This window comes from Euprymna scolopes, chromosome 14 (genome assembly GCF_053919585.1).
Source record: "Euprymna scolopes isolate OS-2025 chromosome 14, ASM5391958v1, whole genome shotgun sequence".
Lineage (NCBI taxonomy): Eukaryota > Metazoa > Mollusca > Cephalopoda > Sepiida > Sepiolidae > Euprymna > Euprymna scolopes.
In genome coordinates this window covers 101,630,251-101,647,576 of record NC_136495.1, presented here as the reverse complement: position 1 = coordinate 101,647,576, position 17,326 = coordinate 101,630,251, and the positions used below count along the sequence as shown (strand labels likewise).

General features: G+C 35.7%; 1 protein-coding gene across 1 annotated transcript; it reads right to left on the bottom strand.

The window, feature by feature from the left end:
• Positions 1-2,262: 2,262 nt before the first annotated feature.
• LOC145292785 (uncharacterized) lies at positions 2,263-2,754 on the bottom strand. The gene has a single exon (XM_080138824.1). The coding sequence runs from the start codon at positions 2,752-2,754 to the stop codon at positions 2,263-2,265; it is 492 nt and encodes a 163-aa protein (XP_079994950.1).
• Positions 2,755-17,326: the final 14,572 nt, after the last annotated feature.

Sequence of the window (17,326 nt, the reverse complement as noted above, 5' to 3'; positions counted from 1 at the left end):
TTAAACGGTTAATGTACTAATGGTCGCCGGTGTGAATAATATCTTGTAATGGAACATGTAGAATGAATCATCTACTATATTCTCTGGTGTATTACTTTTAATCTGTCTGTTTAACAGTCCATTCAAGTTATTCTCGAAAATTACGAGGCGGATCTAAATGAAATTTTGTACGGACCTTTGTTATAATAAGGTTCAGCGAATTGAATATTTTGGTATCAATTCTGATGCTGAGTAAAAGATTGATAAGGATTAGTTTCCACAATACAATATTTACTACATAAGTGCGACAGAAAGCAGTCATTTTAAGTAAACGGGTTAGCAAGTCTATTATTAATTCTAGGGAGTGTTCAGTCCTCTGGCCTCTGTCTCCAAATGTCTGTTCGAGTAAACTAAGTTTCTAGATACTAGACAAATACTAAGATGTAATACTCTTGTGAAACACATAATGTTTCATTTATCTGGGTTGTGTGGCACTACTTATCTTTAAGTTCTCTCAAATGTACGCAATAAAATCAGTATCAAACTATTTGGATTTGGGGATAAAATTTAGAATAGAAAAAAATCTGACGAATATTTCAATCATAAGTTATTTTTTTAAATCAGTAGTGCTAATCATGCTAATTCTGACACGTCCTATAACATTTAGTTCTCGTTAAATACAAACAAACGCTGTCTGATATTTAAGAGATAATGGTGCTTTGGGGATCCCAGTAATCTCTACGCCTTTGCGATCGATGTCACGACTATTATATTTCTCCATGACTTCAGATACCCCCTCTTAATATTGTCAGCGCAACTAACTAAAGTTGGAAACTCTACAATTGTTTAATTTTTGAGTGAGGGAGATTACATTTTTTATAAGTATACAGCGAGTTTCAGGTTGATTACAATTTCTTAGCATGTTTTTACGATAATTCTTAAAACTGCTCATTGTGCCGCCACAATAATTGCTATTAGTGTAACCATCACTTTCCTTGTTCCATCATATCTCTGTCATGATTTATGAATCCAGTTTTCATGTCTCATTAAGGGTTATACTATAACACGCTGGAAGGGCAAGAATACTAAATAACAGACTATGGTAAAATAATAAATATTTATTGATTTAAAATACCAGTAAAGCTTAAATCGATAGATCATCCTCCACAAGTGCATTTCGACATTTAGGAAAATATCTGTATGCTTAACATGTGTTTTTTTTAGGAATATCGAGGAAAATAACAATGTTATAATTAAATAATTAGAGATTTATAAGGTATCGGAATCAGTAATTGTGTCGGAATCGGGAAAATATCGGAATCGTCTCATCACTAATATATATATATATATATATATATATATATATATATATATATATATATATATATATATATATATAATATTATATTGCTGAGTACACGGACTCTACACTTGATGTAGTTTCGGGTCTTTCCTCATCTTGATCATTATTTCATTTAGTTTTTAATGTATTATTTTTTGCAACTTTCAATAGCGATTTCGTTAACCTATAAAACAAAATAAGCAATGAAAATAAAGTTCAGGAATGAATAGGTTATTGGCATCCTTCCGTCTAGACAGACGATGGAGAATCGCGCCTGGAGGTTCTCATGAGTGGTGGTAACTGTTGCTGTGACTGAGCAGACCGATGCGGGAACGGCAGAGTCTGTTGCACTTCCCGCAGAAATACCCTTTGTCATGCTCTACCTATGCTGCTGCTCGTGCTGTACTTTTGCGCCTGACTCTATTTTTCTCCCACTGTTCATATATCTCTCCTCGCTGATCGGACACATTTCTGGACTTTAACTCTCCATGAGTCACGGTCCGCTGCATAGGATTCAAGATCAACAGAGTTGATGTTGCCGGATTTTAAGTCCCTTTTGCACACATCCTTAAATCTGAGGAGTGGTCAACCGGTTTGTCTACTGCTAGCTAAGAGCTCGCCACACAGGAACTCTTTGGGGATTCGACCATCCTGCATATGAACGACATGCCCCAGCCATCGCAGACGTCTTCGGGAGCGGAGGGAAACTATGCTTGGAAGATTTGATTTGGTAAGAAGGTGTTTGTTTGGAACGCGGTCCTGCCATGTACTGCTTAAAATCTTTCTTCGATTGCGCAGATGGAAGGCATTTATTCTGATCTCTTGATGCTTGTAGAGGGTCTATGTCTCACTGCAGTAGAGTAATATGCTGAGGACACAGGCTTGATATATCCTCACGTTTGTTTTTATGGCCATCATGTTGTTACTCCACGCTCTCTTTGTCAGGCAGGCCATAGCTGTTTCTGCTTTCCCATGCGGATGTCCAGCTCAGCGTCCAGTGAGAGATTTTTGGAAATAATGGAGCCTAGATAGGTGAAGTCATTCACCACCTCCAGTGTGTGATCGCCAATGAATATGTAGGGGGTGGTGCTGACATCTTGTGTCATGACATTTGTGTTCTTGAAGCTTATTGTCAGACCAAACTCGTTGCAAGCATGGGTGAGGCGCTCAATAGGTTGTCGGAGGGCTTCCTCAGAATGGTCCGCTAATGCTACATCATCTGCGAACAGCATTTCCCTGACGAGGGCCATGCGGACTTGAGTTTTGGCACGTAGACGGGCCAGGTTGAAAAAGCTTTTACTTTCTCTTGTGCTAATATAGACGCCAATTTCAGTTTCATGAAAAACGTATAGAAGCAGAAGTGATAAAATATGCCCAAAAGAGTAGCAGCAAGAACACAGTCCTGTTTCACACCACTGAGGATGGGAAAACATTCTGAAAATGATCCATTGAATTTGACGGAGCCCTTCATTTCTTCATGAAAAGAGCAGATTGGGGGAGAACATCCTATGTTTATTTGGGGGGGGGTAGCACGAAGATGCCGCTCCTGCTAACCAAGTAAAATGCCTTTGTGAGATCAATAAAAGTGAGGTACATTGGTTTCTGCTGCTCTCGACACTTCTCCTATAGTTGTCGTAAGGAAAATACCATGTCAACAGTTGATATTTCTGCTCTAAAGTCGCATTGCGCCTCTGGGTAAACTCTCTCTGCAAGTGACTGGAGTCTTTTGCATACAACACCAATAAAGACCTTTCCGACAACGCTGAGCAGAGAAATGCCACGGTAATTATTAGAATCACAGCGATAATCTTTATTTTTGTAAAGCGTTGTAAGGTTGGTGTCACGCATGTCTTGCGGAATCTAATCTTCCTCCCAACACTGGAGCAGAGGTTGATAGAGATGATCAAGGAAAACTGTATATTTGCCGGCCTTGATGATTTCAGGTGGAATGCCATCACGACCTGGAGTTTTACCACAAGCTAGGGTGTCAATGGCTTCAGTGAGTTCGTCAGGAGAGAGGGGATTATCCAGCTCATCCATGGCTGGCAGGGGTGGGATGCCTTCAATTGTTACGTTAGTGACGATATTCTTATGTGAGTACAGCTGCTTATTGTATTCAGCCCATCTCTCCATTTTCTTTCCGCAGTTGGTGATGATGTTGCCGGATTCTGACTTCAGTGGTGCAGTCTTAACTATACTTGGGCCGAAGGCATCTTTCAATCCCGCATACATCCCACGAACGTTTCCACAGTCAGCAGAAAGCTGGATGCTGCTACATAGGTTCAGCCAACATTTGTTGGCGCAGCGTCTGGCAGTCTTCTGGGCATCACTTTTGGCGTTTCTAGGTGCAGCACCTGCCCTCTTCGGAAGGGTCTCTTTTATATTCAAGCAGCGCAACGCGTTTAGCTGAGATATCTGGCTCTAATTCAGTGATCCCCGCTTGAAACCTGTCTGGATTCTTCTATTCATGATTGCAAAAAGTGTCCATAGCAGAGTTGTAGATGGCTTTGCAATATGTCCCCATCTCTGTTCCGCTGTTGGACAGTTTTTAAGGCTTCCAGGAGTGAGTCTGCAAAGCGCGTGCACGCATTGGGAAAAGAAGTGAAGTCTATATTTATGCGAGGTCGTCCTTATGCTTGGAGTTGCGGATTTTCTTAGGTTTGATACAGACTTTATCTGCAACTAGCGTGGGGTCAGTATTGCAGTCTGCACCGTGGTGGCTGCGAGTATTCCGGACATAATTCAGCGAATTTCTACTCGTAATGATGAGATCTAGTTGGTGCCAAGGACGGGACCTGGGGTGACGCCCAGACACTCTGTGATATGCCTTTGTTTGGAAAAATGTGTTTGTCATGCATAAGTCATTATGCATATATGATTAGTTATATTGCAATATTTTGCTATAATGAGAGTATGATTACAAAAATATGAAATATTCTCTTTACAAATAGGAGTAATAAAAACTGACACATCGAATAAAACATCGCTTATATACCGACTGCAATAATTCTACAAAATATACTGCGATTAAAATTCCTGCCCATAAAGTTAAGTCTTCAGACAGAAAGGAACTGTTCTCTTTCTCAACAGACGTTTACAATTCTAGATTTATTCGGATGAGCTACCTACCAGAAACTCTTTGTAATTGCCTGCAAACTTTTACAATTCAAAGCTTCTCCGGATTGATACCGCCATTTTGTTTGGAAAAAAAGATTTATTGTCTTTTCTAAAATTAAAATAACTTACAACTCCAAACGTAGCTTAATTTGAATCAGAAACGTACTATACAGGATACATTTCAAAATTCTAATGCAATTTATCTCATACAGAAATACAAAGGCATACTGCGGAGATATTCCTTAAATTCAGACACGAAAATATTTAACACGATGTATATGTTCTTATAATGAAACTGTAACGCCAGCATCTACTCAGTGAGCTGGGCGTCACCGGTTGTCGTGCAGACTCTACCTTTATTTACAATGCACAACCCGGTCGATAAACGGGGTCGTTCTTGTTGCATAAAAATGGAAGATGCCAGATTATAACGGCGTTTTATTTTGTTGACGTTTAATTCGTGAGACACTCACTTATCAAGTGTGTTAGTCTTGTTAATCTCGCTCAAATAGTTGGAAATCGTTGTATACGTTATGTCATATTAAGAAGGAAGTTCTCACGCAGTGCTGCTTGGATTGGCTTCGACTAAGGCTCTTAATTGATCGTTGTAAACATCCTACGCCCGACGACTACGTTCACCATCTTCAAGTCTCTCGTCACTTCCCCGAAATTACTTTACCATTGTGCTGAGCTTTCAGTATTAGTTCCTGGGCGATACGCCACGTTGATATCACAAGCTTGCTCTTAAATAATAAAATTGTGCAGATTTGCTTCTTTCCCCATCTTGTATGCAGTGTTCTGAAAAGAAGACAGTCGTTTAAAAACGATTGCAATTCAAACGATTAGATAGAGCGATATACGTTCTTTACATGATATATAAAGTGAAGGTAACGAAACCTTATTTGAAAGTACATCATTTGAAATCAAAATTTAAATTTCCGTAAGAACTTTCTTCTCAACATAATATTATATTTTCTAAAAATAAAACAAAAAAAACTAGGTAGCATTATTACTAATATTTCTAGCATTATTGTTATCATATTCTAGTAGAGACAATCATTTATATTATTGCTCCTCCCAAACCATTATATTCGTGCTAACTGTGGATCACATGATAATGTTGGTATCACTTTCAATGGAATGCGGAAGACTCAACGTTGAACGAGTTCTATTAAAAAATGTAGTGTCGGTTTTTCAATCGTTATACATATTTTTGATACCCAATTTGATCAATGCATATCCAAACTATACCGTGAGTAATTCGATATAGCTTCACAAATACACGATTTTAGAAGAAAAAAAAACAGAAGCAGTTATTTTACTCGACTTCTGTACACGTCATAGCGATTATATTAGAAAACTGACTTTTTATTTACACGCATTACTTCCTTGAGTCGTAATAAAAAGTAGCCTGGGTGTCCGGCTTTTCCCTGGTGTTTAAGAAAAAAAAGTGATAGTAGGCAGGCAAGAAGGCAGGCTGGAACCCCGTACGGCGAAGTAGGAAAATAAAATAATAAAAAAAAACCTGACGTGGTAGCTGCTTCACCCATCGCAAATCCGGTAGTTACGTATGTTTTAATTAAGGCTAGACAATCGAAAAGACCCACCCCTGTAGTAAAGTGTCTAGTTGAGGGTGAAAAAATTAATGTTTACTGTCAATTTTTAGATATTTGTCATCCGAAGAGTTGAGCTTTAAAAAGTTACAGACTTCCTGAAAATCCGTCGCATCAGTCGAAGGCGAATCATACAAACATACACACATACATACATTTATGCATACATTTAAACAGACAAATGGGATTTATATTATAAAATGTCAAAAATAAAAAGGAATTAAAACGTTATAATATTTGATTAAATATAGAAATATCTATATTTATGGAAGTTTATTTGTTCGGTTGAAGTTACGACCGCATGCGTGTTTACTGCTTAATTTTTTTTAATAAACTCTCGAATTATCTCTGCACCTTACTTTATCTTTAAATATCACTCAAATTGTTCATTAAAATAGACTTAAATATAAATAAATACAACATATATAATTATTCTGAATTCTTTCTATCTTAAAAAGATAATGTTTATACATTTAAAAAAACTTTACTGAGAGCGTGTTCGTGTTTACATTTTTAATAAACTGTTGAATTATATCGGGACCTGATTTTCTCTTTAAATATCGTTCAACTTTTTCATTAAACTAGACTTTAATATGAAAAATACAACATATATACTTATTCTGATTTGTTTCTGTTTTTAAAAAAAATTTTGTTTATTCATAAAAAAAACTTTTCGAGCCGAACTCATTTTTCTCTTAAACGTAAGTAAACAGCATTTCAAGTTATTGTATTTTTTTAAAATCCTATCAAATTTATTAAAAAAATGATACTTATACACTTATGTTACCGTGCTGAAATAATAACATTATTATTTTAAAAAACTATTTTAACATCGAATTTAACTTGAAAATACGATTTTTTTAATAGCACAGTGACATAAGTGCATACGTACCAAATTTTTAAATCAAATTTATTTAAAAATTATTTGTATAATTTAATTTCTGGGTGTATATTTTTTTCAGATATTTTAAGCAAAATGTCCAGAAAATCTACTATTAAATCTCGCAGTAAAAATGTAAGGACATTTTCTGGTCTGCGAAACAAATAAATTAAACAAAGCCTCCAATTTACCAAAAAATTATTCAGAATAGTTACTATTTAGTAAATACTTATCCTCACCTTTCGAATTTTACTATTTACAAATTAATAACGGACAAAATTAAGGGTATTTGGAAAGCAGTTAATCCACGTTTGCCTCTTTTTAGTAGAAATTACTATTTTTAAAAAGGTGACTATACTATGTTTGAAGAAGGCCTAACAAATGAATAGAAAATCTCTCCCCACTTCCGAAAAGAACTTTCGGCTAGAAAAACTGGATTCATTATTTGATATTTCGTCCTGTTCTTGCAATCTTCCAGTTTTAAGTTGTGACGACCCTCATGTAAAATGCAATAAAGGAAATTGACATAATGAGCACATTATTTGCACCTGTCCTCTTCAACAAAAGGTAAGTTATTTTCTATTTTTTCCAATATTTTTGGGAGATAACCTGATACCCAAACCAATTATCATATTTTAATGCAAACTAATTTTTATATAAATCTGTTAGATGTATTTTAATATAAGTAAAATCTGATTTTTCAGGTTTCAGTTGAGAACCGTAAATACCTAAACGATCATGGCATAAGGGTCTACTTCACAAGATTTCCAGCTACGGTATAACTGGAAATGTTTTCTCAATCATTAAATCATTTCTCTCCGATAGGCTAATAAGAGTAGTGGTCGATGGACAAAAATCGGAGGCTTGCAGTATTAATGGTGGAGTCCCTCAGGGGTCAATCCTGGGCCCAACTCTCTTCCTGATCTACATCAATGACCTTCCTAAACACATACTTAAATCATTCGTTGACATCTATGCTGATGACACGACCATCTACGGCAACACATCAAATGCTGTAAATGACAAATTTCTCTCTGATTCTCTTTCCTCTGATCTCGAGCGCGTGGTTCAGTGGGGGAAGACGTGGCTGGTTACTTTTAATGCATCTAAAACCAAACTCCTATCCTTACATCATCAACGCTCTGATCCCCATCTGTCATCAATTGTGATGGAAGGCTCTCGTCTGGGAGAGTCCCCGTGTTTTGACATGCTTCTGGGTTTGACTTTACTCCTGCTCTGAAATGGAACACGTACATCAAGTCAAGGTCGCTGGAAAGATGGTGGGATCCTTCTACCGCTCCAGAAGATATCTCACTACTGATGCAATTCTCTATCTATATAAAAGCCAAGTACGTCCAAGGATGGAATACTGCTGCCATATCTGGGCAGGAGCTGCTAAAAACAGCCTATCCTGCCTTGACAGAGTACAAAATAGACTTAAGGTTGCAGGGTAGAGAAAATGATGCCCTTTTCTCTACCCTGCAACCTCTCTCCCACAGAAGAGACGTTGCGAGCCTATCCTTGTTTTATCGTTATTTCCATTGCAGGTGCTCGTCTGAACTTCAATCTCTGGTCTCCCCTCGCCAATATTTCACGAAAAACACCCGTCTAGCTGAATCCACTGTGAAAATTATCCCCCACTCTTTATCTGTGCCTAAATCAAAACGTTGATTCCATGAACAAAGCTTCTTTCTTAGAACTGCACGCCTGTGGAACTTTGTTCCGTCTGCCTGCTTCCCACCTGACTACAACTTGGATGTGTTCAAGTCCAACGTTAACAAATTCTTAGTAAACCGCCCCCTTAAGTAAACACTTCATCAAATCTCAACACTAACGTAATGTACTCGCAATAACCCTTATCCCTGAGTGGCTTCCGGGCCTTGATAAGTGGTGACCACTGTGTAAAAAAAAGGAGCAAAATAGGGCCAAAAGGTACTTTCAGCTTGGTCCAGTTGATAAAAGTGCTATAAAAAAGTAAAAACAAACGGGGTTAATAAAAAATGTACATACATCACCAACATCTTCAACTTCAAATCTCCAGTGTGATATTTCCTCCCCCTCTTACTGATCTTCTCAAAGCGAAGAACCAGAAGAATGATATTTGCAGCCAAAGAGTCATCTAAAACGGCCTTATGGCCTTATTAAATTTCCAAGATATGCTCTTGAGTTAGTCAAGGGGAATATCTTCTAATCTTGGAGCCAGCCTTGCCAATGCCTTGCTCTTGGATGTGCAGGCTCTGGCCCTTATTATACCCAATATTTATATAAGCAATATTCTTATTGATAAATGTAAAGTGGACAGGGCAAAAACTAAATTAAAAATCACTGCCCCAAAAAACATAATGAAATTGTGGACAATCTGATATGCATTGGAGTTGATGGGGCAATAGATAAGGATACATTCTTTTATAAGGAAATTGTGGAGGAAAATAGACAGAAAACTATTTAAAAAAATCTAAGGGACCAGAACACTAGTTAACTTTTACAATAGAGACACCATATGGAATTACATATCTGACACACAGTTCTTCATAACAGTGGTGCAATAGGTGTTGTTCATGCAGGGCATATGTTGGATGTTTTGCATGACTTCAACAGTGAAAACACTATCAAGGCTATCCTGGGGAAATGATTCTCAAATGATTGTCATGATTTACCCCAGATATCATTTTCCATTATTAGCAGTCCCCTGGATTCAATTTGGAAAATTGATTAAATAAATGACCTCAGTTTTGACCAAAGATTATTGCATGAATACACAATAGGAAGTTCTAGAGGTAATGTTAACTCTAAATATGCTTCGTAGAAAATTGGTCCTTTAAACCAGGAATGATGGCTAACTTTAGCCATCAGGCACATGTATTTATGTACTCACAAAGGCTCACAACAAAACTCCAGAGGTAAATAAATGTTATGGTGAATATGTATGCCAGTTGTTGGTTTGATATTTAAAAAAATTAAGAATTCCACAATCAGCAATTGCATATTTTTAATATGATCCAGAGGATTAAGGAGCAGCCTCATGAAATTCAGCAGATCGCATTAAAACATATAAAATAATGCATTTTGTTTACTGCCTGAAAACTTATATTCAATTGTCAAATCGTAAGAAGTTGAAGAGAAGAAGCTTTAAAAGGAATTTTGGCCATTAAGTAAGTAAACATTTATTCATATCTCAATGACTCAGTTATTTATTCCAATTTGTGCAAACATTTTTACGAATTTATGTGATTTCACCATATTTATTAAAGCAGTACACATTGAATTCTTTTAATATTCAATTAATTTTATATTCTTTCAGGAGAGTCAACCGAGTAGATTTCATTTTTGAGCGGTAGCTCTTAGCATATCAAAGGCATTTGATAGGGTCTGACACAAAGGTTTACTTCATAAAATGTCTAGCTATGGAATAGCTGGAAATGTCCTCTCAAGCATAAGATCCTTTGATAGGTCTGTTAAAATGGTCGTTAATAGTCAAAAATACGTAGGTCACAGTATTAATGCTGGCATGTCCCAAGGATCCATATTGGGCCCAACTGGCTTCCTTATCTTTATCAAGGACCTCAGAAACCATATTCTTCAATTATTTGTCGACATTTATGCAGATAATACTACCATCTATGGCAACACTACAAAAGCCGACCAAGATCAGAAGTTTTCTCCTTCTCTCTCCTCTGACCTTAAACGCATGCTGCAGTGGGGTAAGGAATGTCTGGTTAGCTTTAATACATCCAAAACCAAACTGCTATATGTTCACCACTAACGCCTGCATCCTCAGTTTACCCTAATCGAAGTGAAACTCTCTTGCCGTAAAAAAACACTCTGTTTTGATAAACTTCTGAGACTCACTTTTACCCTGAATCTGAATGAAATATCTACATCAGATCCCTTACTACTCCAGGAAGTATCTCACTCCCGCCGCGATCAAAAAACAAGTATGTTCTAAGAGGGAGTACTGCTGACACATCCGTGTTGGAGCTCCAAAGAATACCTTTCCTGTCTTTACAGAATAGAACATCTACTTAATAGTAAACCCTTATCCTAGAGCTGGCACAGAGCCTTGATATGTGGTGACCCTCAAAGTAAAAAAAGAATTAAAGGGGGGGCAGATTTTCCATGTGAAGATTATTTATGATTTGTGATAATAATATTATTTTTATAAAATAAAAAGACATAACCTGATTTGAAATACTGAAATGTTTTGGTATTAACACGAGTATTCAAGACAAACCTTGCAAAAACAAAGAATTTTCAGTATATTTTTGTCTACCACTTTGATACACAACGCTCAAAAATACCGCTTAAGCATTTGATTTAATTTTTTGCATGAATACTTATTAAGTCCAGACGCAACTTTCGGTTAGTGCTATTTCTTAATATTCTGAGAGAAGTGAAAAATCGACCTACCCTAATATCAATCACTATATATATATAAAAGTGAACATGTCTAAGCGTCTGTGTCTGTGTATCTGTGTGTACATTTCCCTACACAATAAGCCTGTCAATTTTTAGTCTACAGACTCGAAATTTGATATACAGGGTACTGAGATTTGGGAAAATCGATGTGGTCCGTTTTTTGCCAGGAATTTGTCGATTAAGGAGTAAAAGTTAAACAATTTGGTCTTCGAGAACTCTACCAAACTCCTCTGATAGTTTTGGGTCTAGGCACTGTAAATTTTATATATAGGTATTTTGGACATGGATATAACTTAATAACTTAGTTTTAGCCCCAAACAATAATTTTAAGAGGCCATAATAGGGGTCAAAGTTTTAAAAAATTGACCTCTACGGTCTCTTCCAAATTACTCAGACAATTTCTGGTCTTAATATTTGAAATTTTACATAAAGGTCATTCAGATATAGTGCAACTTTTTCATTTTTGGGTCGAAAATGTTTAGTTAGCAATATATAAATGTATGTATGTATGTCTGTTTGCATGTCTGCCTTAAACTTTTAATATGGGCGACGAATTTTACCAAGATCAGTATCGTTTTAAAGTTCGATCTTTCATACGACAAATATCCAAAAATTGGCTAAAAACATTAATATCTTCCCCTTCAACTAGGTAATTTTTTACAGGGGGTCACTTTTTTCGCCGATATTTTTTAAAGCTATCCTCTCCTTTAGATTGTCTAGCCTTAATTTTAAAATATTCCTTCCGGTTTAGCGGTGGTCGAAACAGCATAAACGTTAGTCTTTACCCCGTTCTTTTCCTCCCTTTGCGGTACGGGTTTGAGCCCTCCTTCCTACTACCACTTTTTTCTCAACATACACAGCCAAACACCAGGGCAACACCGGGCTGAAATGCTAGTATGTATATATATATATATATATATATATATATATATATATATATACATATATATATATATATATTATATTATATTATATGTCGCATAATTACGCATAATTTGCATCTTACATTCTATGTAATTATGCGAAATATAAAACTTATGCAGAAATAAACTTTGCGTAATAATGAAATAATGTTGTCTTGAGAGGTGGCCCCCAGGTTGGGAATCGTAGTAGTTCGTAGGACCCCCTGGTTGTGGCACAGAGCAATTTTAATTACGTCGATCGTCCGTGGTTTCACCTGTTTACTAAGCGGTTGTCATGACAACGAGTTATACTAGTGAATTATCTCACCTTAGACTGGCACTTTTTTCTTATCTTGCCTCTCGTCAAATGTCAACAAATATCATAACAGTGGTGAAGCTGAAAACAAATACGTTGACAACTTAGAACGATCAGCCGTAACTTAAAACATGTATTAAAGACGTAAGTCACAATTGCTTTGTTTTTGTATAAAATTATATTTTATAATATCATACATATTTAAAATTTAATAGTTCGTCTTTTTCTGTTGGTGGTTTTGACATTCACAGCGATAGTAACAGCGTTCTCACAGTGATCTGGGGAGGGAATGACGGTTCGACGATGCAGTCTCCAGCGACGTTCTGTTGCCTTTCTCTCTCGTCTCTCTCCTCTCTCTGCTATCTCTCTCTGTCGCGCGTCTGTTCCTTATATGTCATTCACTCAACTTTCTGACGTCACGCGTCCTAGAGCTAATTTACATATAACCAACAAACAATTTAGGTCTCGGTTTCCACGTGAGTCCTTAACACGTTTTTGTTTTATTTATTTAGTCGGGCGATTATTTCTGCATGGGATGATAATCCACCTGTTTACTAAATGTTATATTTCTCAGGAAATCCCATTCATTGTTTTTGTTTGCCGTAGAATGCCGTGCAAAATATGCGAATTCCAGTAACCTGATTTCTCGTTTTGTCAACAATTACGATCGTCCGACTTTTTTCTATTTACACTGCGAATTCTTTATTTTCTTTAATTCATACTAGTGGACTATCGACATTCGAAGTCCACCTTTCAAGTTAATAAAAAGGGATTTTATTTTAACCTTTATGTAACGATTGGCTAGGGCCAACCGATACATAACAATAACAAAAAAATATAAATTAATTAGTAATAAATTAATGCTCCTTTTTAAGTTATTTTTCAAATTAGTTTACGTTCATGTAGTCGCCTGCTTTACCGTGACAAAGTATATTAAAATTTGTTTTAATATATTGTCGAACTATAAATCTGTCCCACTAGAAAAGACGATTTTTTTCTATTTCCGTTTGATGAAAACCGGTTTTTCTTTTTGTTGCAGATTATCTACTAGTTTGCTAGTTGTGTAGAAATCCCAAGGGTGATAGTATCGTTCTATCACATGTGAAAGTGACACAATGTTCAATGAGCGAGATAGAAGATGTTTCGCTCTTAACTATGGCCCTCTACCGATCCAAGTTATGAGAACAGTACCATTAACAGCATACTCAAAATATATCGATGGGTGATGAATACAAAGTTTCCAGCCAATATAGTGTTTGGTGTGGTTTCGAGTGAGAACCACACCACATTATTTCGCATCTACGAAGTATGCTTGAACGTCAACACAAAAGCCTACTTTGATGCGTTGAACAGTGTGGTGATCCTGGCTGTAGAAAGAGGTGCTACGACTTAAACTCGCTGTAATACTTCTTTTGATCATACGTTGAGAACATCACCAACATGATCTCCCGAAACACAAACACCAGCCTTATTGCGCCATGCGTCAAGTATTCGCCAAGTTCCCGCCTGCGTCTGTGGAAAAGACATACTAATAGTTCCGGACCAGTATCAAGGCAGTGAATGAGTCTGAACGCGGCTTCATTGAGTAGATGCCATCTTTACTACATATTCAGTGCCGTTACGTGCAGCATACTTTATAAGATTTCCATCTATATTTTCCTAACACTGGCATATCTAATGATGTCTCCTTGCAAGCTGCTCTTCTTGCGAAAACATGTTATTGGCATCAATAAAAAAAATCCTTCTTTTGGCTTATCACATTCGAAAAGTACACGTTTGCGTAATTTTCTATTGCCCCCTCTCTAAAATTCTAACCTATTCCTAGGTCACTCATATGTCGCAACTATCGTTTCATTTTTATTTTCCTATGACTTGTTTTTTTTTATTTTAATTTATTTACTTAATTGCGGTCTGGAATCCTGACGATACATACATCACATTATACATTTAAAAACAATTTTTACAATATTTGTTCAAACAAATATAACATTTTCAACAATACATTATTGCATTTAACTATGATTTACACAGAAAAAACACCCCAGTTAAAACTTAAAAAAGACTTCTGTAACAACAACAACAACAACAATAACAACAGCAACAATAACAACACAGTCTGTTATAAAATTGTCCATTTAAGAAATAAAAACAAAAAACACAGGGAAAGCTTAAAAGTTCAACTATGAACACAAAATGCCTTTTCCAATCAAATTGCATTCACACACGCTGTTTTAAAAAGTACATGCGACATTGAAAAATCTTTTGATTGGCAGTTAAAATTCAACAATATATTTTAACAATTTTAAACAATAATTTATTTACTTGCGTGAGTCGTTATTTTCAAAACAACGGAATTTATTCATCAATGAAATACGCAAAAGTAGTTTTGGAACTTGCTTTTATTACGTTTTCCATGTGTGAGTGTTTATTTTTTTACAATCATATCTACGACTGTTTTCATTTCATCTCCTTTTTAAGTACATTTTTCGTGTGTAAGTATATGATTCGTTTCCTTTTACTTTTTACTTTTCTTTTGACATTGTGTGTAAGTGTTTGATAATTGGTCTAGCATTTTTCGTGTGTTTTAAGGATTGTATTTTGTGACCATTTTTCTTTTTTCTTGATTATTGTTTTCATGTGTGAATTTCGTCTAGCAGTTTTTTTTTTCAAATGACCCTTTGTTGTGTTCGTAGTATCACCAGAGTTCTATTTTTCCACGCCCTTATCGGGTGCTCTGGCAACGAGCACCAAATCGCAATATACATTGCGTAGCAGGGGTATATATTTAAAAGATGACGCGGAGTTCATATTGTGGCACATATATAACGGGACTCGTGTAATACAGACATAATGATAGTGATAATGAGGGAGAGAAATATTTATAAATATATATATATATATATATATATATATATATATATATATATATATATATATATACAGTTTTTTAACACATATTAGAAGAAAGGGTGATATGCTGCACAGTTCTTAACACAGATCAGGGGAGATACATTATCTATTATAAGATGATAAACACAATTAACATTCGATCGTGATCAAAGATGGCACAAGGCAACAGTTGCATCATACTGATGACTTCTTTATTTATCTGATCGGCCTGTCGATGATGTCAGGAATTCAAATTTGGATCTTCTATAATCTAAATGTTATCCCTTTGTTTCCAAGGGATCCACTGACCAACTGGCTGGTTCTCTTGATCTCCAATCAATTCTCAACTCAACTCTTTGACTGGCTCTCTCTGACTGACTAAAATCCGAACCCATAATATAGAGAAATGTCCTTTGTCTATGACGTCGAAGGTGTGTTTTTTTCAAACGTGACCAATTTCAGGTAGCTTAACGTATGTTTGTCCAAAACACTTTTCACAAACAAAAGAATTCTCAATTCTAATCTAACCTATTTAAAACAATATATTTAATTTGTATTTTTCATTCTTTACGAACATATTTTATATTCAGATTTCTAAAAGCATTAATAATAGACTAAATTTCTAACATTAATTTTTTTAACTTAACATACAGGGTTCGAGCCTAGGCTTATCCTAATCTCATTTTTATTTATCTAATATTCTTCTAATTTACATGGAAGGGACAGCGACTTCCCATGTAATATATATATATATATATATATATATATATATATATATATATATACATATACATATATATATATATATATATATATATATATATATATATATATATATATATATATATATAAGCAATGACAAATACTGCACCGGTTGATTAGCCTGAATTTTTGTAGAAATTAATACATTAGTTCGTCCAGAAAAGGTTTACATAAATTAAATGATTTTGTTGTATAACTGACAAATTCAAAAAATGAAAGATGACAGTATCTTATCAATGACTGATAATACGTATATATATATTATAAGATGAAATTAAAAGCCAAGAACAATGCGAGATTTTTTTTTATATAGAGTAAAATTAAATGCAAACACCACACCATCTACTCAAACTATACAGATACCCATTTAGCCTAGACGTCGTTTCTTTATACACCTCCATTCCTGCACATCCAGCCATCAATCTCATGGCAGACATTATAGCATCTAAAAACCCACAATGCTTCGGAATTACTCCAGGAGATCTCTTACAACTCCTCCGTATTATTGTAGACAACACTTACTTTACTTTCCTACAAAACACGTTCAAACAAGTATCTGGACTACCCATGGGCTCCAGTCTATCCGGTATTCTTGCCATTGCTTATATGGACAAACTCGAAAGACACACCCTTAGTACCTGCTATTCTTATCTCCTTTTTACTAGATATATCGATGACATTTTAATTATCACATACTCTCGCGAAGAAGCTATTAACATTTTCCACAAATTCAATAACGCCGACCCAAACTTAAAATTTACTATAGAACACCCAGACTCTTCGGAATCTCTTTCTCTACTTGATTTTAAAATACAAATAAAAAAAATGGTGCCATATGCACTGAATTCTACAGAAAACCCGCCAGCAAACGCCTCTTCGTACATTTCAAATCTGCGCTACCTCTCAAGGATAAACTAAACTACGCACATGCCGAAATCTCACGCATACAAGACAAATGCACTAACATCTCCGACAAACATACACACACTAACAATTTCCTACAGACCCTCTCACTAAACGGCTACCCTAATACGATCCTATCCTCACTTAAAAAGAAAAAACGCAACACCCGACCCTTCTCTAACAATTGTTTTCTAAAACTACCCTTCC

Excerpts from the sequence above, each read along its gene's own strand:
- LOC145292785 (XM_080138824.1), bottom strand. The coding sequence starts at position 2,754 with ATGTTTTCCCATCCTCAGTGGTGTGAAACAGGACTGTGTTCTTGCTGC.